We start from the raw sequence: 25649 nt of genomic DNA, 5'->3' as shown, positions 1-25649 counted from the left end.
TCCTGCTCCTTCGATCTCCATGAGGATCTGTGCACGAGGAGCAGAAAGAGGGGTATAGGAGTTATACCTGTTATATGTCGACCTTGGACTTTGTCGTTGGGGTGAGGCTCGCTTATTAGACGGGGGCCTACTTGATTTGACTGGAGCCCCACTCTTCTTTTGCTTTTTCTTCTGACTTTCGCCTTCTGTTTGGCGCCGGTCAGAAGCTCCTTCGTCTGCGCGCATGTATTTGTACGCGTGCTCCAAGAATTCAGCATATGTCCGAGAGAGAGTCTTATCCAGTGAATACATGAATCAAGATCCCCTCAAACTTTTTTTCATAGCCGATATGGTCATGTCTTTGTTGAGGTCCTTGATCTCGAGCGTGGTCATGTTGAATCGGGCTACAAAATTTTGAAGTATTTCGATCTCTCCTTGTTTGATCCAAAAGAGACTATCCGAGATTCGCGGCGGTCTCCGACTGGTGTTGAAGTGGGCTACAAAGAAATGTTCCAGCTGTCCAAAAGAGTGGATGCTTCCTGACTGAAGCCTGGAATATCAGGTTCGAGCAGCTTTCCGAAGTGTGGCTGGAAAGCCGATGCATAGAAGGGCGTCTGTTGCCCTTTGGATTGTCATGAGAGCTTTATAGCTCTCAAGGTGATCAACTGGGTCGGTGGAACTGTCATAGGGTTCTACGTGCGGCATCTTGAACCGAGTTGGGATCGGTTCATCCAAGACATATCGAGAGAGAGGTTGGGCGGTATGAAAATCAAAATTATTTGAAGACTTCTAACCATCCATCTAGAGTTGGGCGAGTCAGCGATCGATTTTTTCGAACTTACGATCGTAGTCTTCGAGCCGCTGGTGGTGGAAAACTCCAGGGGTTGAACCTCTCGATGAGTTAGAGGGAGAAGCAGATGGTGTTCGTGGTCACTTTCCCTTCTTTGCCCGATCCAACTAAGAAGGAAAGGGGTGCCGTGAATGGTGGGTGGCGCATCGAGAGCACTGTGAGTGTTGCTGCTTGTCCCGATGAGAGAGCCGAGATGGCTGCTCTGGTGAAGAAGACTGCTGTGGATGACGGTGGCTGTACCTAGATGGCACCGAATGTGCCACTGATTGCTCTGCGGGCAGCTGTGGTAGCTGGGTCTATTGCTGCTGGAGGCTTCTAACTGCCTTCGTAAGAACGTTTATTTGCTGGATGAGTGCAGTGATTTGGATGTCCATGGTAATCACAGGATGTGAAGAACTAGGCTCTGCTACCAGAGGCAGGGGAGGAGCCTCTTTCTGACGGGAAGAGTGCCTCGCCGATCCAGTTGCTGTTAACCGTTGAGCTCTGATTTTTGTCATTGCGAGTTGTCTTCTCCCCTACCTGGCACGCCAATCTGTTGCGGTCAACTCTCTCGTCTCCTGTCATCGGGAACGAGAACTTGCAAAACAACATCCACACTGACTGAAGTTGTCTTCGATGGAGACCCTCCGATGCTTAAGTCAGAGAGAGAGATGGGCAACAGTATTTTTGAATAAGAAAGGTGGCAGAGCTTAGCTCAAAAGTGGCTTACCGATGCTGTTGCCTTACCTCCTTTTTATAGAAAAGATAGTTGTAACCGTCGGGTATGATCCCGCATTTTATAGCGTAGAATATTGGGCTGTAATCTTGTGGTGGGTTATTAATTCTCACGGATTATGCTGCGATATTTGAGGGATAAACGTCCATGACAGTTATGATATGTCGAATGAGTCGACTGACTATGCGTCGGGAGTTGACCGTCGGTTGAAAACTCTGAAATACCGACGGTCGAAATAGTCCGCTGTCTGTAATGTCCGAACATCGGTCGCTTATCGATCTTGAGTCGGTGAGATGTGTTCGGTTGGTTGGTTGAGAGTAGTATCGGTCTGCTTGATCGATGTTCGATCGGTAGTCGCTTTCAGGATCATGTCTGTTTGTGTAGCCAGAATCGGATATCGATCGATCTGCACTGGAGATCAGTCAGTTTATGAAGGTCGATCGATTTATCCCAATACATATTATATACCTTTTTACAGTAGCCGAGTCAATTTAGCAAATAAGAACTTTTACTAATCAGTGTCTTGTTTCTCTCATCACTTGGTTACAAAGCATACATAGGCCATGGTCAGTAACACCACACACGTGGTTATGCAACATTTTGTATTTAATACTAAACACATGCAGCAATCGTGATTCATAAGCCATTTATTTGTAATGTACAACATACCAGAAAGGTGTCAAACCATCATGAGGGTCATATTTTATAAAGCATGCATCAACTTGCTCTTTGGTTGTACTACCTACTACAAGGCTATCTATATGGATACTTGCCCCTAGAGAAAAGGCTTCATGTTAATGTAGTTGTAAGGAGTGCTTGAATTGTAGCCATGAACTATTCATAATATCCATCCATCTGAATCTCATTTTTCTCGAATGCCATACTAGTTTTTAACAAAGTTAGCTGATGATTATGTTGGAAAAGCATGCTTCACAAAGTATAATCCAAGATTACCTTTGACCTCTACATTCTAAAGTAATTAGAATCCTAGCGTGGGCATGCATGGGTCCACTTCACCTTCTCCCATACCTTCTTCTAGAATCAACTGTAGAAGAAAAGAGTCTCCGTTTGCTTTTCCTCTATTATTGCTTCTCTTGGGTGGCATCTCTCGACCTTCTTCTAGAAGGGCGGCTCCCATGGACCACTCTTCTTGTGGATAGATTCTTAATTGGCGCGGACTGTCACGATCCCATGTCCGTTGTCATCGTTCCCTCATCTTTAGGTCATCAGCATTCCTGTAGGCGATCACCTATCTATCCGATATTATTTCACACACTTTGGCTAATCTTGCCATCCTTTTTTTTTTCTCTACAGAAAAAAAAAAAAAAAAAAGAAGTCGATCGGACACAAAATCCTTTAATATGAAAACCTTTATGTACGTACAAATATCAAAAAATTAAACTGGGAAAAGTTTATGTTGACTCTCAAATCCATGCTACTAGCATCCTATTGTTGTTTGGTGTTTCGGAAGCTGAGCAATGGTCATGACAAGATCAGTAATTTTGTTGATAAGCTAATTGAATAGCTGATGAGTTAGCAGCAAATGATATAGAACTAGATGGAATGTGTGATTGGTTTTTCTTTATAGCTAAATATACTGTTAAAGGTTCATAGCGGACTGTGAGTTACGATATAAAATATCAAGGCGCAAATGATTATCGAATGGAGCGCATTCTGACGGTTCGGATATGACGTATGAAAATGACATCTAATCTGTTGACCCTTGATGATACTGGGATGACGTACTCACTCATTGGATTCGTCTATATGATAGAGAGGAGGCCGCCTATTTACTCAAACTCAATTTTGAATCAAACATTCTCTAATGGGGGTTGGGATCCTATGGTTACGCCCAGAGAAAGAAGATGTACCTAAACGCCTCCCTCCAACTCTTTTTTTTTTTTAGCAAAAAAAAAAAAAAAAAGCTGATAGTGTTATGTTCCAGAGATTTTAAGAACAATTATTTTAGCAGAAAAGTGGTTATACTAGATCTTAGTTATATCATGTTAAACAACTGCTATAGACGGGATAAACCATATTAAATTAAACATTCATTATCTTAAGGTTATTTGTTTGACAAGATAAGGCTTCCAAATCATATCAATTTCCAAAAGTGAGATGACTAACACTGACCTTGGACCTTCTATAGATAGGAAACCCATTAGATAATGTTAGGTGGGGCCAAGTGTGCTGACCATCAACATTCTGACATAGCTAGATGATCTCACATGAGATAACAAGCAAAATTCCTTGATGTGTCTCGTACCTCGACATAATAAATTCTCTACAAACCTAATTGAAGGAAATTTCTTGATACAGACTACAAACATAACATATACAGGACAAAGTATTTACTAGTTATGCTGAAATGCTTCTTAGTATTAGGCTCCAGATATTTTTCTAGTGGAAGTTAATGAAAGATCCCTCAAAATAGAAATCTGTACTATGGGTCATGATCTACGATATAAAATATCTAGAAATCAAAAATTGTAAATTTTCGAGATCTCTTACCTATGCATCTAATCAGCAAGAAACAAACAGTAACAATATCGTTAGTGAGCAAAAGTAGAGCATAAACTATTTAATTTGCAATTGTAAACCATTAATTTGAAATAAATATTATAACTATATATAGATTAAATTCCAGTTAATTTGCATGTTTATAAACTATAGGTCAAACTACAACATGCCATCATATCTTCTCAAAAAATATGCTATCATATTATTGAAATCAACAACTTTATTTTCATTTAGAAAAAATTAAAAATTCATGACTTTTTGCTTTTAAACATTTATTATATTGTAGGTCATGATGCCCATCTTTAGTTTGAAAGATCCTTTGTTGATTTCCACTGGGAAGCATTTGGAGCCAAGTGCTTGCAAAGCATTCCAACCTAACTCTTATTAGTTACACAACTCTACCCACGTTTAATTGATCAGAAAATTATGTTAAATAGAAAAAAGAATCTCATTTAGATCTTTTATTAGTCTATTAAGGTCTGCCTTGTACACAAAAATTAAGGTTATCAAGAAACCCTAGCCGAATCTCAGCAGCATGGTGTAAAACCTAGGTTTTAATTCCTAGAGTCCGGTAGCGAGTGGGACTCCAACGACTGTTCTCTGTTACCATATCCAGCTATGAATGCCGTGGATCCACACGGCTCTCCTCTGACTCGTGGGACTTGTCAGGTGTCTTACATGCAGTTTTAGGTACTGCCATGCCTTGCCAAGCTATCATCATTTTTACGGACTAGCAGTGACCGTTGCCTTCTGCAACCAAAATCCTTTTTACTAAAGAATCTTGTTTTATTTAAATCTATGCAGCGGTATTATAATTATGCAAGTCTAAATACTTGGAAAACGCAACAAAATATCACTAATAGAAATCATTTATTGTACGACCTCTCTTCACTTCACACACTTCCTATTACGTGGGACTTTATTTATTTATTTTAGCTCCTGCCGGGAATCCAATGATACAGATAAGGAACAGGGTACTGTAACAAACTCCAAGAAGAATAAAATACGTCTCCAAAAGCACCTCTTTTAGAAAGAAATATTATATTCCGGCTACTTTTCCATAGCAATATATTTGTCCAGTGATAATTTAGGCTGAGATTTTGGTATGACCAGAGTCCTTATATAAGATTTGCAGAGGTAATTGCCGCAACCCAAAGCCTCATCTTAAAAAAAAATTAATTAGAATATATTATTTAATTTTTTTTGATCCTATATAAATATCTAAGATCTATTTAGTGAATAATCAAAGTGGCATTAAACACATGCCTACATGGTCCACATATACTCATTTCATTTAAGCCCTAGCACCTGTATCAGCTGAACGGTTTAGATCCATTCAAATACAATTACAAGTACTATGATCGGTTCCAATAGATCTATACTATAGTATCCCCTTGTCTATATAAGTTATAGATCGGATCCACTCGAATACTATTTGTCATAACCTAAGATCTCATCCAACAAGACTAGTCGGAAATACTCAAAATCTATTTTATGCATGGTCGACGTGGAACTAAACAGATATCTATTTGGTCCTCATAGTAACTCTTACAACTAGGATTCCAAAGAACTTGCAGTTTGAGTTCACTATGAATACATGATTCAACTAACACTGTACATACTACCTAGGGGAGGAGCATCAAAATTATTATTATTATTATTATTTTATAAAAAGGAGCATCAAAATTGTTATGCATGAGCTGTGCAGCTTTTCACCTTCGGATCGCTTTGCTCAAAAGTATGAGTTCTTTGAAACTTTTTTGGTACAAGATTTGTGTCACTGAAGCATGTTTCATGCTTTAGTAACAAAGCAAATCTCGGAGGAAAAAAAAGGCAACCCAGCTCATGTGTAGCTTTCAAAAGGTGCTAATGGAAATCCAAGCAACAGGAAATTACAGTTCAAGTATGCAACCTTTTGTGAGTTTCTTTCTGAAGCTACAGTGCTCTTTTCAGGAAGGTGAGCTTTAAAAGTTCATGTTGGTCGGGAACTATATCTTTGTTAGGATAAGGACCCCAATCCCCTGTAAATAATGTTTTCATTGATCATTCTTTTTTGCTCTAGGTGAACTAAATATTCTTTGTACTGTCTATGCAAGACAATTAATTTTTTTACCTTTTTTCCTTTAAACAAATAAGGGCTTAGATTCAGCTCTCTCTATGATAGGAAAGAACTGATTTGAGCAGCTCAACTTGGTTTACATTGTGTAAATTGAGTTTCATTCTAATGTAATTCAACCAAACATGAGTTCTAACACAAGCTTGAAATCCATTTCAAGTTGAATCGAAATGAACCCAATTTAATCAGAATTGGCTTTATGAGACTTGAAATAAACTTTATATCTGTTATATTTAAGTTAGCATATGATCGACCATTAGATCGAGTTAAATAATCGAATTCCATCTTTAGTTGTAATTGGGGCTTGCCAGCACCCCTTTGCTTGGCAGCTAGGGGTTCTAGGTTCAATTCTTGCTTCTTAGATGCATTATTATAGTGTAATTGGATCTCCTCCGTCTCTCTTTCTCTCTCTCTCTCTCTCTCTCTCTTCACTTTTAATTTAAGAAAGGATGGAAAGAAAGATAGAGCACGAACCAAGCTTGAGTCAAGTTTGATTTAAGCTCAAATTGAGCCTGATGCAAGCTCGAATTGATTTTGGCTTCACCTAAATCGAAATGGACTCATTATTTTTCTCTTGGCTTGAAATTAGACTTGATTTTAACCAATAAATCTATCGGAATTGTTCAAACTCGAGACAAATCAAGCTCAGATGAGGAATTGCAATTGTTAGACAAGCAAGTTTAACCGGATTCACGACCCTCCACCATATTTGCTTATATAAAATCTTGTTTGGTAGAATAATGGAGAGAGCAAACTGAGTTGTAGCCCACTGAATTCCTCTCCCCTCCCCATGATTTAAATTATGAGGTATTATTGTTATTATTGTTTTGATATCTGAACTAGATAACCCTTTGCATGCTTTTCTTTAAGATATCAATAATAACACATGTTTCTAACAACAACTACATGTTATCCAAGTGATCACATCATACTCAGCACATGCATGTAGGCAAGTAGAAGGCATTAATATTAGTAGACTTCTCCAGTCTTCTGGGTTACTCTTCCCATCACATCACATCAACCATGGCCTTCTCTGCCCCTTGAAAGCATATCAGATGTCCTCCATCCATCAAGAACTGAGCCATTTATTTCTGAAAACCAGCAATGGAAGCCAGCGGCGACTCAGAGGCCGACATGGATCCCCTCACCGGCCATGCCATCCTAACCGTGGAGGAAGACGCAGCAGCCGATGAAGATGACACCGAGTCATGCAGCCATGACCCACATGACAACATCCACACCGACCCCAACAACTCCAACAATGATGATGATGATGATGATGCTGATGATGGTGTCGATGTTGTTATTGATGATGATGATGATGATGATGATGCTAACATGGAGCACGAAGGAGTGATGACATGGTTACCGGGGGAAGTGAGGGAATTAGAGGAGGAAGAGGTGGTGGATTCTGCTGAAGAGGACCGGCTATTCTGGGAGACTTGTTTGGCTTCTGGCTATCCTTAGATATTTTCCTTTTTACTGGCATCTGGAGTGCTGTTAGATACTGAATTAGTTTAGCTCAATACTTGATTTTTTTTTTTTCCCCCTTCATTTCTATCACTTCTTTGAATGGAGGGGTGTTTCTCTGGTGGGAGCTCGCATGCTTTATGTTTCACTTTGTTTTAAGTTGGGAGTGAGAGACTATATTGTGGTGGATTGCAGCTGAGTTTCTAGGGAAAGTTTAATCATGCATATAGTTGATGAAGGCTCATTTATTTTGTTTTCTTGTTTGTGTTCCCAAATGAGCTTTCATCTAAGCATCAAAGAAGAAAACTACCAGTATATTTTTGTAATATCCTTCATGGGGATATTGTTGATTTGGCTTTGCTGATGATTTACCTCTGATTGCTTCCCCTCTTCAGCTCTTTTTTGTTTTCTTTGGGACTTCTTATTTGGTCCTTGCACTAACAAAGTTATATCCTACATGGATGTAATTCCTTGAAAATCTTGCCCTCTTTTTTAGTCTTGTGAAGATCTATGAAAGCTTTCTCAATGCTTGGTGGATCGTAGACTTTGAAAAATTGTGACCAATAAGTTCCCTTTCTTCTTTTGGGTAACAAAGTAAATTTTCCCTTCTTGGAAATTGACTTTTTATGTTTAATGGCAGGTCATTGTTTTAGATTAAAATTGTCTTTGCTAGGAATATGATAAGGGGGTTAATACCAAAGTTTAAAATTAACCAGATATTTAATGGCTCATGAATTGATCTAGAGAACCAATCCCATGCAAACTGAACTAAGGTAAACATGTTTTAGTGGAAAAAAGGATTGATCTTTAATTTCAGAGTAAAAATGCAAAAGAGAATATATAATTTTGTTTCAAAAACAGTCATCTCAAGCTGGAGAAGAGGTATGCTCAACATGCGAGGAAGCATCTGTTTATTAATTTCAAGTTTTTTTCTCCTCACTCCCCCCACCTCCTTTCATGCATGATTCCATTTCACATGCAATCTTATAAGATAACATCCAATGGACGGTTGGTCATCCAGAGTCCTTTATATATATATATGATAAAGCATCAGGATTTGCAACACTTTAGTAGTTAAAAAAGTTCATCATCTGTGTAAATAATGTCATCAATATGTGGCCCAGCTCCCTTCATGCAGGTTAAGACATGGCGGCGGCTTGCTGTTGGGTAGAACTTAGACGCAGGCATTAGTTAATAAGATGAGTAAATTCACTACCTTGGTCACAATTACTTGCTTCCATTAGCCATGTGAAGTGGGAGCATGCAAGCAAACTTGTTTAGGACAAAACTTGATTAAGACCTAAGACAATGAGTAGGATGTATGGACCAGTCGACCAAAGCATATATTAATTCAAAAAATGCTTAAACAATCAACAACTCTCAAAAACAACCTTGATTAAAATGAGAGGTAACACCTGTTTAAGGGTGAAGGGCTTCTTCCCGGGCCAGGCAAGGCAGTCCCCATATGAAAAAGTTTTGGATGCCAGCCACCTAACCATAATTTCTTTTAAGGTCTTCTTTAACGTAGAGTGCCAATTGATGGTTTAATCCTTACATAGTTGCCATTTCATGTTTAGCCCCTTGCAGAAAGTTGAAGTACTAAACCTGTATTTATACACGATTATATCTGAAAATACACGGTTATGCATGGGCCAGGGATCAAACATAAAATACCCGGCTAAATTAAGGAACAAAAATAGATTTTTCAGTCAGCAAAAACCAAACATAAAATGGAAGTGAATCCTACTCATAATTTGCACATGAATCTTTTTCCCACTCCATGCTCATTTCCTCAAGGCACCGGATGCCTTGATGCTGAACCACTGGAATATGAATGGGTTCTAAACTCGCAGTAGAACATATATTCAAGAGAATATATACATGCACACAAGAAATATAAAACAAAACAATCTACAAGTCTTCGTAATTCAACATGTCCAATCCTGAAACACTACTAGTTTTTTGACCATGGTTTAATCACAGTTACAACTATAATGACGACAATTATGAGAAGTATTAATATAGCTATGCACATCCATTTGCGGGAGTTTTTCTGCAGCTTCTTTGCTCTCTGTAGAGCAGTTGTTCCAGATTGAACATGGTCAACAGCACTTGAAACCTGCAGAAAAGAAAAGAAAAAAACATGCTGCAATAATAAAACACAGAGAGAAGCTTCCTCTTTTTACTATTTATGTCAATCATACCAGTCCCTAATTATACCATGAACAAAAACACGTATGGTGCACCAGGAATGCGACAAATGACTCCATTTCAATTATGAGACAAATGATACCCATAGATATCCAGCACTCATCAAGAAGATGGCATCATACCTGGGATTCAATGTTATCCAGCATGTCACCTTGTGCCTCAACCAGTACTGCCATGTCGAGGAAAATCTACATAAAAAAATTGGACTTAGATGACTTCAATGTGGCAAGAGAAAGCAAGGAAAACAGCATCAGAAAGAATAAAGAAAAAAGGCGTAGATTTGATGGATGAATCCTTGGAGAACTTCACCTCCCTTCAGATTTTCCCTTTCCAAGCATGATGAGGCGATGGAACTCACAGATCACACAGATATATCAGCATACAATGTCCTTCAAAACTATAGCTGATTTGTCTTCCATCCACTCTTCAGTTAAATATCATCACTAACGGACTCCTCATCCATGATTTCTCACTTCATCCAATACTGAATACTCTGAAACCAAAACTGAAAGTTTCAGTTTTGGCCAGAATTGATCCAGAACTAGGGTTGTGTGGGGTTATGCTAGCAATAATTTGTACCTTTTTTTTGCCATTTAAAAAAAAATATATATGTTGGGAAGCCATTTCTCTAAATTAAACTAAAAATATGTGAGTTTGAGATAAGCTGAAAACATTGCAAGTTAGATTCCAAAGAGATATAAAGTATTACTATTAACATTATTGTAATCAAACAGCAAATAATATATTATACTGAAGACCTTAAATTTTAAAGAATAGTTTTTTTTTTAATTTTTTTATTTTAATTACTTCACCGTGAGATCAAGAAAAAAAAATCCAAAAATCTTATATTATACTTGAAATAAAGTATAATTTATTTTCTCAAATCATTTTTTAATTTTTTTATCCACATTTCAATTGACATTTTTTAAATTTCTTTATGATTTTCACCAAGAGCAGAAATTACCAAGATTGCCACTGATGAAACTGATATGGTCTGGCCAAAACTGAAAACAAAACCAGGTCTTTAGACCTCGTTTTCATTAGCCTTTAGACATTAAAGAGAAAAATCTAGAAACAGACTAAAGATGGTTTTGGTCCCTGATGTGTACAAAAAATCACGTTACTGGTCACGATTTTGTTGAGCTTTTGAACATTGAACCACTTCAAAAGAACCATTCATCTACATAAATCCTCCAAATGTGAAACTTATTACTGTTACTAGCTTGTCACCTATGCCTGTCATTTATTTATATATCAGTGCACAATATTCCACTACTTATCAATCTACATGATGTTTCAGTATTCTCCCAACAAGTAATTTTCCCAATTTTCCAATTTGTTCTCCATCCTCTAATGAAGATACTATTTGCAGCATATTGGCAGCAATAAAGCCTGATATTATTTACAGCAATATATAACATCTTTTATATAACCTTTAAAAAAAAAAAAATAGTCCACAGTTCACGTGATCCACTGAACATTTATATGTAATCCATTCATCAAATGTCAAGACTGCTAGCCATCCATTTCTCTATTTCCATACTCTTTTCTTCATACTGATGGAATGCCGCTAGAGCCCAAGCGTTTGCCTCTAATGGATGCTGAAATGCTTCAGTAAAATGGGTCTTTGCAAAGAAATGTGAAAACTATGACAATAACAGAGCATCTCATTGAAGTGGCAGCCTCACCCACTCATGCATATGGATTATTTGTGATACAAAGGCTGGAGCATCCAGCTAGATGCTTAGCTAAGTAGAAGGCAATGAATATCACTAATTTCAAACAAAATGTATATGATAATTCACTTTAGCATCCTTAGAGAATCTTCTACTTTTCGAGTATATAAAGGTACGAGGAAGAGACAGAATTCAGCATTATTGTGACCAAGAAAAATCACCTACTCATTAAGCAAGAATATAGGTATTAGATTCTAATGAGGAGAATAGAAAAAGATGATAGCACTCCGCATGTTGAATAATGTTTCAGAACACCTTGAACAGCAGTAATAGATTTGCCTCCAGGAACAATGTGCACAATGATGATAAATGGCATCAAGTTAAACGGAACACTTGACAATGATGTAAACTAGTAAGTAGTGCAGTGTTAGCATGACACAGCCAAACTTCTGGATAGAAATGGAAAAACTTTGGTTACGGAGCGGTGAACCTCTATCATAGCGTTTGATCAAGCCATAATGATGTAAACTTCCAAGCAAGAGAATAAAATGAACAAGCCAGACTTGGAATCCCCTGAGGTCTTTAGTCATCATTCAGTCAAAATGAATAAAACTTCAGCTTCTTGTGGTTTTCATCCTTCGCATATTTTCGATTCTGGTAACAGGGGAAGAAAGCAGGACAAACAATTAAGTCCATGCACCTATCAGATTTTGTAATTAGGAAAAAAAGAAGGAAAAAAAAACACTTGGAGATGTCTGGTTATCTATTTGTTTTGCTGTCCATGAAATTGGGCAGAAGCTTTGATTTCATTATTTAATATCACAATCAGGGGTATCAAGTTTCAGAGTTTAAGAAGTTTATGCTGCAGCACAGTTACTGAAATAGTCAGGATTCAACTCTAAATTTTTTGTAATTGGTAGGGATCTTAGTTAGGTCAGTTGACACAATGAACTGATGAGCTGATCAGCTCACTAGGAAATAACCAAATTGGATCCCAAAGTAGGACATATAAAATTATCTGGTTCATGGTATTCTATACCGGCCCGAACCAGCCGGTACATCCTGTACCGAACTATACCGGTGGGGAGCCGGTCTGGTTCAAGCTGTATAGCTGAATTTTCGAAAAATAGGCGGAACCAGATTGAATTAGTCGTTTCGGTATGGTATCGACCTAAACCGTCCGATACCGCGCGGTTTAGTCCGGTTTGGCCCAGTTTCTTTTTTTTTTAGTGCCAGTGGATGAAATTTTTTTTAAATTTTTTTTATTATCAGTATGGTACAGTACGGTGTAGTACAGTATCGTACCGGCCTACAACCGGCACAAATTCTAGTATCGAATCCGTGAACCTTGATTTGGTTGTAAATGAGCTCTTTTGCATTTTTTTGAAATCGAAATACCTGCTGTAAATCAAGAAGTTTCCTCTCTATCTCTTTAACAGCATCATGCCGCTCCTGGATTTCTGCAACGGTGTCCAGTACCTGCAACCAAAAGGAAAATACAATCGCAGTCCAGCCTGTCTACAGTCACATATCAAGGTTCATGAGGGATGCAGTCTACAACTAAACGTATATGAACGTTTAGCAAGTAATTATGATGCAACATTGACTCAAGAACTTGTATGCTCATGTATATGGAAACCTGGCCACGTCCTTGCTCCTGAATTGCTCTCTGAAAAATTTGCTCACTGTTTCCAGTCTCTATCAATCGGTCAATTGTCTGTTAAGTCCAAGCAACAATCCAGTAGCATAAATATAAAACTAGTGGTAGTGCTACCTGAAATTTGTCTTTTATAAAGAATTACCTCACCTCTTCATCAGCATGATTGCCTGTTACTGTTCTCGCAGGAAGTCCAGATAGAAAAAGAGAAGCAGACAGTGAATATGGTAGATGTGAAAAAGACTCAGAAGAAAATACATAAATGCTATGTATATTTTGATTTTTGATACAACTATGAAAAACCTGTAAAAACCCTTCTCTCAACAACCTCCCGATATTCCTGCTGAATTGTTTCTCTCAGAGCCTGCATAGAATATTTGTAAATAAGAAATGAGAATATAATCTAGTAATTTGAATAAAAAATTTCCTGGTAATTTTAAGAATTTTATCATCTTGTGTGCTTGAAATCAGGATGATAACTTTCTCCATGTTCTTTTATCACTCAAGTTAGGAAACAAATTGTAAGCCTCTGACGGTCCAACCAGAACAAAACTTTTTGGCTTCAACAAACTGGTTTCAACAGGAGAGACTGTAAACTGTCCTTATTTTCTGGGTTCCAGTTGAAATGGATCAATTTCAGTTGACTAATTTTTGCTAAAAAATACCTCTGATTGAAACACCCTAAAAAGCTTGAATTTGTGTTCACTGTTTCCTCATTTGCACTGTTTCTTTAATTTAGTTTCATCTCTAGAGCTTAGGCCATGTTCCAAATACAGTTTTTTGATAACTGCTGAACAAACTATTCAGAATTTTTGCCTTGGTTATATTGGAAGTACATACTATCAACAAATGTTGCAACAACCACATTTGAAAGAAAATCAGTCCAAAAAGGATCACTAGAGAGCCTAGTTTCTCCCAATCAAGGTGACTAAAAACCAAGCATTGCAAGAGTTACTAGCATGTTTCAATCAACAACAAAACCTTAAAATTCTATATGCTGCTCCCACATACCTAAGCACCTGCCATCACACGTACATGCACACACTTATACATGTAAGTGCTCATTTATGCATCCACATAGTTGTACCAGATGCAGCTTGTAATTTATGGATAGAAAGAGCTCAAGAAAGAAGAGTAAATCCCTTGATTACCAGGAGTGGGTGCAGTTTGGGGTCTGGTAGCGGGGAACCCTAGTTTCAGAGAAAAGAAATATTTTGAAGAAGGAATCACCTAGAAAGGGGATGCGACACTCTATGGAGAATATTTAGGCCAATAGGAGAAATTCCATCTGATTGGATTGCAAAAGATAGACTAATATGGCATTGCACCAAAGCCACAGATGACATGCTCAGAAGACTAACAGCAAGAAATAGAATAAGTAGCCCTCAGTAGTGTTGTATGGAATCAAACAGCAAGTATAGCATCAAAGAGATTCCACACCACAAAAAATGACTTCAAATGGTATAGCTAGCACAATTCCTGTAAACCTAGAGAAGATGTATATCCTCCATAGATGTCAAATACCAAGGTATGCTGAACCGGTATCGCCGGCCGTTTCGGCCGGCCGGCGGTATGGTTCGGTATGGTTTCATACCGTACCGAACTGAGGACCCGAACTAGAAGAAAAAAAGAGAGAAATAGAAAGAAATAGAGAGAGAAAGAGGAAGAAAAAAAAAAGAGGGAGGGGAAGGAGCCGGCGGGGCTGCCGGACGGCCTCCGACTGGCCGTCGTGGCCGTCGGAGGGCGCAGTCCACGCACGCGGCGCCGCAGGCGTGAAACAGGGGCATCATCCCTGTTTTGTAAATTTTTTAAAAAAACATGATTTTAAGTGAAGTCGGCAAACGATTTGCCGGCTTCACGATTTTTATTTTTTTTTTTAAAAATTCTTAAGTCGGCAACCCAGTTGCCGACTTCATAAGTTTTAAAAAAAAAAAATCGAAACAGACGTCGTTTGTTTCGAAAAAGGAGGCGGAGCCGTGGAGGGGCTCCACCCGCTCGACCGCCCTCAGGCCGTTGGCGTCAGCTCGCCAGCCACCGGGAGACTCGCAATGGATGCACCGTCCGTCCGGTAGTTTTCCCGCCCCCCCTCCAAGCGCTCTCTCTCTTTTTTGCTCTCTTGAAAGCCCTATCGGGCGATACGGGGCTTGGAAGCCCTCCGACGGCCACAACTGGCCTCCGGCGGCTCCCACCTCCCTCCCCTCCCCTCTCCTCTCTCTCTCTTTCTCACTTTTCGTTCTTTTTTCTTCAGTATCGCCGGTGTACCGATTTTACCGACCGAATCGTGCCGGTTCCCCGCCAGTCCGGTATGAGATGGGGTGTACCGACCGGTTCGGCACGGTATGGCAAACCTTGTCAAATACCCTAGCAGGCTCTGGGCGATAGACTAGTCCATAGCCTTGGCAGTCACCTAGACATCTAGGCAATTGCCCAAGCAATGAACTTGGTACAAATTCACTCAATCATTCTTCGATTCAAGTACTTTATTTTCACAATTAAAATTTTAAACTACTTCAATAAGCTAAATTTTTAACATACCTTATGGTATACATTATGAACATAAAGAATTCTCTTTCAAGATATATTATAACTTACTAAACTTTTATTAAATTTATGATAAATGTTATTGAAGTAATAATATATGTTGTTGTTGTTTTAGCTTAGTCGGTGGAGCTTGTCAAGCTCCCTTAGTCATTTGTCTTGCTACAGATTGAGTTAAAGCTGAGACAGTCGAATGAACAATCTTTTTGTGGTTACTTGTTTAACACTTAAATCTAAGTTAACTAATTTTTGTGGTTACTTATGCATTTTTTAACTTATACTTCATTTATATCTACAAACTAATATTATATTTGCACATATGCATTTGTATATAGTATACACTCATACATATATGTATATATAATGTAGATGCAGATACATTTACATATGCATGTATATATGAATCTTTACATAAAAGAATGTATACATGAATGATGGTCCACGCAATCTCGCCTCGGCATTAAGAGGTCTATTTGTAGCCTGGGCACCTGCAATTGCTGGTAACAACTATGCTTTCCTCTTAACTTGTGTGAAGGAATCCTTATAGGGTTTCTCATGATTGAAAAGCGAGAGAAGACTTACACTTGTCAATTGGGTCATCAAGATTAGAAGTAGATCTGGATCCTTCTGTAAATAATGCGTCTTGAATAACTTCAGAGCATCTTTATTGTTAAAATTTGATGGAAACATTTTTAAATGGAACAGATTTTATGCACTTGTTTGGTGGTTGCAGACAAACTAATATTCAAACAAGAATAAATTTGGTGAATGTGTTCCATGTTACCCTTTCACTGTTGAAGCATTATTTCATTGCATTGTTTGTGATTTTGAGCACACCAAGTGTTGGGTCAGAGGTTCCTCTAAACTGTAAACTGATCCTATAAACATGTTGCAGTGGAGTTTTAATGCAAATAAACAAAACTTTATTGAATGGGTAGTAAAAGAATTATGCAAAGCCTACATCTTAGTCGAGTATCAACCTAGTAGAATTGGACAATAAGTGGACCTGTTTTTGGGAGGGATATGAACGGTTAAAAGAAAAGACAAGATGGATCAATGATCTCATTTCGTTAGGAAATTCAAAAAGAGATCTATGCAATTCTTCATTTCCATGCAAATGCATGAGAAAAATGGACGTTACAAAGCATAATGCATTGTTAAATTGTTCAAATTTCAAATGGATTACGATTAAGGCATGTCACCACCCTTTAAACTCCATTTACTTGCAACAGTGATTTATTCTTAGTTGAATCCTCAAATGACCTCCTATCATATGTGCTTCCAAGCGACAACTCATCTGTATTGTTTTTATATGTTGAAAAAGAACTAAATTGTTCTTTTTTATATTTATTGTAACATGCCATCATTAGAACTAAGCCATTTGTTACTCCTTCCTGGAGATGAAGTAGTGTGATGTGGCACAATATGATAGGCATATCTGTCCCATGTTTGTCTGTTTTATGAGTGATGGGAAGGGAAACAGGTGCGATTAAAGTCTTTTCATAGAGCAGAAGACACAATGGAAGTTCCACAAACATCATAGCACCTAACCTCCTATGCTCTTATTGATGATCGTTTGAGACATAGGGATAAGAGGAAATTCCCCACTGTCTTTCTTTCACTCACGATTGTCTAGAGGTCCTAATGACTCTTATGATGCTTAAGACCATCAAGGAGGAGATGGAAAGAAATATAACACTCTGACCTTCTTTGCTCCTACTACTGATTTTCTATAAATATAAAGGAGGTCATTTTCCTAATCACCTCTCTTCTAATCAAGACTGGATGGAGGGCACGATAACCCTTATGGTACCTTGCTCAGGGTGAATAAAGGGCAAGACACTTGCAGCACTTTCAGACTGTAAGATTTTTTTTTTTTTTCAAAAAAAGAAGAAGAAAAGAAATGCTCAAGCAAAAGTGAATAGCTTTCAGTAGGAACATGAAAAAGGACACAGAGTGTAAAGATTCTCAAGCGGGACAACTATGGGAATCATGACAAAGCACTGTTGTTTGGTTTGGAGTTTATTGTGGAGTCAAGTTTAGGAATATTTTCAACCCAAATTTGCTGATAATGCTGAAAGGTGGGTGGTTGTGAGCAGGACAGGTTATTCCCTGGGGAGCTAATAGAAGAGATTTTTTGTAGTGTGGATTTCTTTTGTTCTTTTCAACTTCTAAATAAAGTCTTTTATATGTTTCTGGAAACAAATCAAGAAGAGCAATTCTGTGGAAGAAGTTTTGCTTAGGGTTTTGTCTTGCATCATCCTGCTTTCGACAAGAATTTATCACAACAGTTGATGGTGAGCCAGTGTAAACAATCTAGTCAAAAATGAAAAGTAGAATGTCCTCATAAATTGGCAAAAGAATTCAGTTCCTTTCTCTTTTCAGAACACTTATAGCCATCTTCCAGTGTCAATATCAGTATTTTGATCCTGCGTGCTGATCATTTTTATAAGTTCCAAATTCCTTGTGAGCAAAATGGTGTGATTCGACTAATTTCTGCAACATAGTTAAAAATATTATGCTACAATAATAAGAAAATTATCTCATGAAATAAATAAGAAGAAAAAGAAAAAAGCAATTTCTTTTTTTTTTATTTCAAATATTCTCTTCTGTTACAACAACATTTTCCATGTAACTTTATTATAGGGTCATTAAAAAGTTGAATCAAAAAATTGAGATAAACAAGTTACATCAGAAAATGATTGCTTTGTTATGAATTATTGAAAACAAATGCAATACCTGAAAGTCAGACATCCTTTCTTTCAACTTCTTTTTCACTGCACTGCATTCAAAGTCAGTAAATGAGACAAATGTAACCATAAAATTACTTTTAACAAAACATATTAAAGAAAATGAACATGTATTTTGGCATGAAAAGTCACATGGTAGTTGCAGTTCTAGAGCGATCTACGCCTGAACCCTTTCCACATCCAGGCTTCTGTCTGCTGGCTAAATTCTGAAGTTAGAAACAAAGTCCAATGTTAGTGAGATTCAAGGTTCACATAGAGTCAAACTCTCATAGCTCCGACATAAATGAAAAGAAGCGGAAAAAAGTGTCCCAAGTGACAAAAAAATGATTTCCCTAAATATTTCAAATTAATTAAACCAAATAACCCTTTCTTCTTCAACAACAAATCATGTGGTAGCTTCAGAACTTCTACCAGAGCTAATGTGCACTTAGTTAACACATGGTGAAGAATAGAAGCAGCATCAATTGTAAGTTGAAAATGATCCAAAAGAATCCATGCAAGAAAAATTGTCAAAAATGGTAATATTTTGCAGTGCAATATAGAAAATAACAAATATCTTCACTAGAAAGAGATCAAGAAAAATAATAATCAAAAGAGAAGCAAGATAATACAAATAAAAAAATAAAATATAAATAGTAACTCATAGCTTCAATTTCCTTAAATGTTTGGAGAAATTTACCAATTAGATAGGATGCTACAAAATCAATAAAGAAAAGATTAAACTTATATAAACGTTCTAGATGGTAAAAATTTATTGGTCAAAACAGAATTATGAAAATCTCTCTGGAAAAAGGAAAATAAAAACAGCCAAAATAATCAAAAAAAAAAAGTTTTAGAGTGCCTAATAAATTGAACTTGAGAAACGAGGTTTTACTCTCCAAGATATTTGCTGACTTTTACATTAAAATATTTGAAAACTTTGAAACAAGACATGTTGCAAATTTCACTGCCTTTGCTTTTCAGTTTAACAGGCCAGAAATGAAGCCTCACACCTCTCTGTCTAGCTCTTCAAGTTTTGATTTTGCTAGGCGTGCAATTTTCCCAACTTCATCAATGTCTTGCTCCATGCGCTTCTTGATGGCTGCAACCAGTTATGTACTAATTGTATTATGGCTCTTAAATAGAAGATAATATTGAACCATAAAAAGCATGCAAACTCCATTTGGAAAGATCTCTGCTAGCTAATGATTATATTGAACCATCCACATTACCTTTCATGGCAGCTGCCTTGGTAACAGCTTTTGACTCCTCATTAGCATCCTGCATATATAACCAGAAACTTAGTGGCAGGAAAAGAAAAAGAAGCTATCATTAACGAACAGAAACAGTCAACAGATATTCGCCATCTGAGCTCTAGAAGGAAATAAACCATAGTTTCAAATTTCTAAAAGGGATAAATTAAATACCAACAGTATCACATTTCTAGATTTTATCAAGAGTCATGACACATCTTCTCTTATAAATTATATAATCTATAAATCTGTATAGCGATTATAACTGGAATTTCAATTTAAAGAGTTGGAATCGGCCTATATTTAAGCTTCAAAAATTAAAATCCAGTGTGTTCAGATGATTTTACAGATCAGACAGGGTGGATCAGACAAGCCAGACAAAAACAACCACCTTAATTACACTAATATTTTCAAATGTTGTGATTCCATATTGAGAAAGAATACATTTAATCTAGTTCTGATCATGAATAAGTTCACATGGTGCACTGGAAGATAATTGAAGCCTTGCAACTGAAAATGGATACAATCTCAAGCTATAATGAACAAAAACATAATCCAATGGCCTTCTCTGAACTGGAAATGACATGAAAGCCCATACCTGAAGCTTCTTCAGCAGTTTTGATAGCTTCTCAATTTGCTTCTCGATCTCTTGAACCTACATGAGATACAGAATCCCATCACTTATTAATATCTGATACAGTCACATCTGTACATATAATTTGTCCAAAGAATAATTGACAGAGGTCATCTCTCATGTAAGCAAAGGTAAGCCATAGTTACCTGTTTGAAGAAGCCTTCCAACTCCAGTTCTCCAGAATTTGTTGGAACCTGGGTTCCTAATTCAATATCTCCATCTCTTGAAGCTTCACCTCGAGGGAGCTCAAAGGAGTCCTGTCAAACAAAACAATAAAAAGAAAAGGTAAGATTTCTTTGGCCAAGCTAGACAAAGAAAAGAACAGGATTAAAAACAACAAGTTCCTCTCAAAAAAGGGCAAGATCCTCTTCACATAAACACCATCATGGAAAAATCTATAGTTCTACATCATCTGTCATTGCTTTCTCAACTTCCAAATAAAAGACAAATTATAGGAAGGACTAACTCATATGCCACATCATTATGAAAAATTCAAAAAACTTATACCTGATCATGTTCTAATTTTGTATACATTATCAAAATAATTTTTTCTGCAAATAATAAAAGATAAATATTAAAAAAAGGTTCTTTAGAATGTACAAATAACGTTAGGAGATGCTGTCATAATCATGCATACTTGTTGTCATGCATGCTATTGACAAGAATCTAAATCTAAAGACAAGAAGGGGAAAAATGAATTAAAGGGTTCAATATTAGAAAACAATATCTCGTAGTTTTTGACCCAGATCCACTTGAATGAGTAGGCATCAGAGTGTGAGGGTTTTCCACATTAAAAAGCTTGCAATGGCCTATTTCTCATGTTTTGTATGCTCACTAAGTCTCAATAGAATAAATGAAATTTGTGCGGGTTTTGTTCAATATAGTTGGATCTAATGTATGCCATCTTGGTATCAGGCCCCATACCGGTGCCACCCTATAACTGTGTCAACATGCCTGGTAAGGGGGCTGGTTTGGCATACCAAGTATTGGTATGCCCCCATACCACGTACCGGTACCCAGGGCCGATCCTGACATTTTTTAGACCTAGGGCTAAATGAAAAAAATGGGACCTTCTCTATTAAAAATTAACATACTTTAAATATTAATTATCATTGAAAAATTAATCTACGTGCAATAATTTTTTATAGATATATTCGTTAAGTAGTATATAAAACCCATCATTAACCTATTTAATTATTTTTCTTGTTATAATATTGTAGAAAGCCATCCTTGCACCCTATTGGAACATCAATACAAGGCCTAGGCCTGGGGCTTGGGGCGGTCGCCCAGTTTGACCTGCCCCAGGGCCGGCCCTGCCGGTACCAGAACGATATGGTACGCCCCAAACCATCTAGTTTGGTACAGTATAGCATACCTTGGTTGAATCTACTACATTCAAAACAATAGAAATCACATTTGCCAGGTACTAATTAATGCAATTCCATCACAAGTGTCATACAAGAACTATATAGTATAAGGTGTTTGAGCCAAACTTTCGCACATGGATGCAACACCTTCTTGGCAAACCCTAGAAAACCCTGGATCTTAACTGGTGCACCATTGATCTTGTTGGATTATAACCAATAAAAGATACAATCTATCAAACAATAAGGTGTCATTTGTTATCGCTTTCATTTTTCTTATTTTGAGATATAAAAATAGAAATTTTGCTTCTATTTATTTCTAAACTTCTAAAATATAAACATGTTTCATAGTCAATTATTTTTAAAAACATAAACATGATAATGGTAGCCAAGGTAGGGATAGTGGCGGTTGAGACAATGAAGGACATTGTACTGTGATGGTGGTGATGGCAATGGTGTTGAAAGTATCGACAATGTGGTGGCGGCGGTGATGATGGTTTGGTGGTGGGTAGGGGTGGTGGTGGCGGTGATAATGGTTTGGTAGAAGTGTGGCGAAGACCATGCAAGTTGTGGCGACAATGGTTGTGGTGGCATGGTGATGATGATTTATATGGTGACAGCAACAACAATGGTGGCAACGATGGAGGTGGTGTCCATGGTGATGGTCAAAGATACGAGTTTCTTATTTTTGAAAAAGAGAAAACAAGAATTTCTTACTTTCATTTTTTCTAAAGATAATGGAAATGATTTTTAAAACATAAAAATACAAATAACAGCAACGAACATGTTTCTGGCCTTGATTTCTATGATTATATTTTTAAGACAAAAAATAAGAAATAAAATTCTAACCCTAAGTAATTTGGATTTTAACTAAACCACATATTTCCATGTTGGGTTGTCAGTACCATAGAAATAACGGGCATTTTTTTTTTTTGTGCTCCATGGAAGTTAATCAATCAATTGAGATTGACCCAACATGCACATGTGCAACCTTCATCATTTCAAGCACCATGACAAGGAGGAAGGAGATGTGCACAGGACAAAATCATGAAACAAATTTGGGAACAGATAGAATGTTGAGTATTAAAAAAAAAAAAAGGGCCATAAGATGGAACTAAGCATGCTTTCATTCATGGGAGCTTGATGGTGAAGGATCAAGAAGAGATGGGTGTGTTTTTCTTTAAAAACAAAGGAATAAAGAAAACATTTCTATACCTATGTTCATGCTCAGTTCTAAGGTTTTTAAACCTTAAGCAATCTATATATGAGGCATCAATTTATTGTAAGATACCCCTACATATAGTATTTTCAGATTGCTCTAGATTCTAGAATGTTGATATATTCTAAAATACTCTCAATGAATTTAGATAGCATAATTATCCAAAATTTTTACTCAATCAAAAAATGGGGGCAAGACCCTCTATGTAATTGAGCATTAAAGCATGAGAATATAGCTCATATATATACATGGCATGACCTGCAATTCACTGTTCTAAAGCTTAACTTCCAACACCAATGATGGACAGAACTTCAACCGAGGCCATACAACTATTGAGCTAGATAATGGTCACTCATATATAAAGATATCTATAGGCTTGCTTTTAGAAGGTGGTAACTATCGTCAAAACATCTTGTGCTAAAAAGGAGCTCTGTACTGAGAAACTTCTTGATTATCAATATTCACTTTAATCTGCTGTAAATAGTAATTACAAACATGATTCATATTCTAACTACCCATTATACTTCCCTAGCAAGTTTAGTGAACATATCCAGATGAGACTCGAGCCATTCATTTTTATGAAGCTTCATCCAAATAATAGTTAAATTACTTGTATTATCAATATATATGATTTCCTGAGCATAAACACATGATGAACCAATTGACACTCCTTGTTACTTCACCGTCCATCTAGGGTCCATAGTATCTACTCCCTGTCCAAATCTACCCTGGCCAGAAATAAAGCACCAATTTTGAGCGGGTTGGTTGTAACTTGAGATCCAGCCTCAGAAAAAATCTTCTCAATCTTTCATGAATCTGATCTTCCCACACAAATTCAACTCCATTAACCAAATAAGGCTTGTGGGACACCATTGGGGTTAAGGTGAAGATAAATATAATACATAGCAAACAATCATCATTAAACAAATGGAATTGCTCACTTGCTATCTAGCGTTAGTGCATGGTAGAATTCATTTCCATGGAGCATCATTAAGAAATCAAATCAATGGTGAGGCATGTAGGCCAACAGTTTTATGCCCTTCCCCACAGCAAAGGATTTAAAGTACGCAACAAGGCATACTGCTAACCATTAAGATGCTCGTAATATGAAGCCGGCACAAATTGCTGTCCAATAATCTGATACATCATCTTAAGATATCCAATTTTGACAAACAACTGATGATCATGAATAAAAACAAGCAATCAGCTTCCTTACATCCACTGTACACACACAACCATCATGAACTTAAACATCAAATTCAAGAAAGAGAAACTCAATCGACATCTTTAAGATTTACATAAGCATAAGTTTCAACATACATAATATTCAAAAAATTAGATAAATTTCAGTAAAAATTAAAACCCTACCAACATAAACCCAGGATTTATATAATTTTACGGGCAAAAAGATATTTTTACATGAAAACCAAAAGAATTGCAGAGATATAGATTGAAAGAGCAGAAGAATACCGTGAGAAGATTGTTCATCTTGGAAGAAACAATTCAATCAAGGAAATGGGCTCGAGATACCAAAATTTCTGCACGAAATCTCCAAAACTAGCGCAAGACCTGCTGCGGGAACCGAGAATTCCACGAGATATCGATGTAATCAACCTGGTCTCCACTGTCCAAGAGTTGACGAGCGAAATCCAGGCCTAGGGTTCCAGGTTGGAAACCAAGGAGGAAAAGACGGTAGGCTTCGTCGGGGGTTTTGTAAGGCTTCATATCATCTGTTCCACATCAAACAGCAAACGGCACAGTCAGCAGACCATTAGAAGCACGCCATGGAGGCAAATACAGAGAAAGGAGGACACGAATTCAGAGCACGGGGTCGCTCCCCTATGATGATTAAGTCCACTAAACGAGAAACTAATGCTCCCTTAATAGAAAGATTTATTTTAGTTAACAGAGATTCTAGAATAAGAAATAATGGGGGAAGAGAGAGAAACGGACTTAACTTTGTCTTGTTGAACAAGAATTTGTTTTTTTAAATGGCTCGGAGGAGACATCTGTCGCTGGAGTTTAAGACCAAGACTTGTGGGACCCAACATTATCGAGTCCACAAGGAACTTAGGCAGGATTTGGTCTAGGACAGAGAACATTCTTACATTGCAGGAGAAATGAACCATTTAATGTAGTTTATGGGGAGTTTAGTTTGATTATAATGACTGTGAGATGAAAAACAAAATATTTAAAGCCGGGTAGGATTGCCTTGTTCACCAATCATATTGGATCAGGCAAAGTTTTTGATGTATCATATTTTCTTTTCTTTTTTCTTTTTTCTTTTTTTTTGTAAAGGTATCATATTTTCTTTTATAAAAGGTAATGTGAGCGGCAACCAAGAAGCTCCCGGGGTTATGACTTGTTTGCTTCATGAATTCACATACTAGCCTAAATCAAATCTAAGAGCCAAATCCAACATATAATCATATGCATTACCTATGCCAAGTTAACCTATAATTATATATGAAAAGAAGTCAAGTTCAAAATAGAGCTAAAACATTTGGATTTTGCTATGGTGCTGCGAAAGGATAGAAGCATCATTTTTATTTAAAAAAATTGAATATTCAATTAAAAAAGAATGTTCAAGATTCTATACTGATTGTTGCCCATAATCAGTCACAATCAGAACTAGTGCACATAATTTTTTCAACATCCGAGATAATATAATATGGAAGATAATGTCTGGTATGGTAAATGTTTCTCCATCTCTGATTA

At 37.1% G+C, this 25649-nt stretch overlaps 1 protein-coding gene across 3 annotated transcripts; it reads right to left on the bottom strand.

The window, feature by feature from the left end:
* Nucleotides 1-9547: 9547 nt before the first annotated feature.
* On the bottom strand, nucleotides 9548-24766 carry LOC105039809 (syntaxin-132). Of its 3 annotated transcripts, none has more exons than XM_010916087.4 (13): nucleotides 24402-24759; nucleotides 20495-20605; nucleotides 20313-20369; nucleotides 19694-19742; nucleotides 19475-19563; nucleotides 18615-18688; nucleotides 18472-18514; nucleotides 13498-13558; nucleotides 13345-13370; nucleotides 13177-13254; nucleotides 12936-13016; nucleotides 9984-10049; nucleotides 9548-9769 (listed from the first exon to the last, which is right to left on the bottom strand). In XM_010916087.4, exons 1-13 carry the CDS (start codon nucleotides 24417-24419, stop codon nucleotides 9605-9607), a joined length of 918 nt encoding a protein of 305 aa, XP_010914389.1. In that variant the 5' UTR covers nucleotides 24420-24759; the 3' UTR covers nucleotides 9548-9604. The 3 variants fall into 3 exon arrangements, 1 of the variants encoding a protein (XP_010914389.1); XR_012137367.1 differs by lacking the exon at nucleotides 9548-9769 and adding an exon at nucleotides 12028-12191 and having other exon boundaries at nucleotides 24402-24766; XR_012137365.1 differs by lacking the exon at nucleotides 9548-9769 and adding an exon at nucleotides 12028-12191 and having other exon boundaries at nucleotides 10033-10354; nucleotides 24402-24766.
* Nucleotides 24767-25649: the final 883 nt, after the last annotated feature.

Source organism: Elaeis guineensis, chromosome 1 (assembly GCF_000442705.2).
Source record: "Elaeis guineensis isolate ETL-2024a chromosome 1, EG11, whole genome shotgun sequence".
NCBI classification, from domain to species: Eukaryota; Viridiplantae; Streptophyta; class Magnoliopsida; order Arecales; family Arecaceae; genus Elaeis; species Elaeis guineensis.
This window is presented reverse-complemented; position numbering and strand designations above follow the sequence as displayed.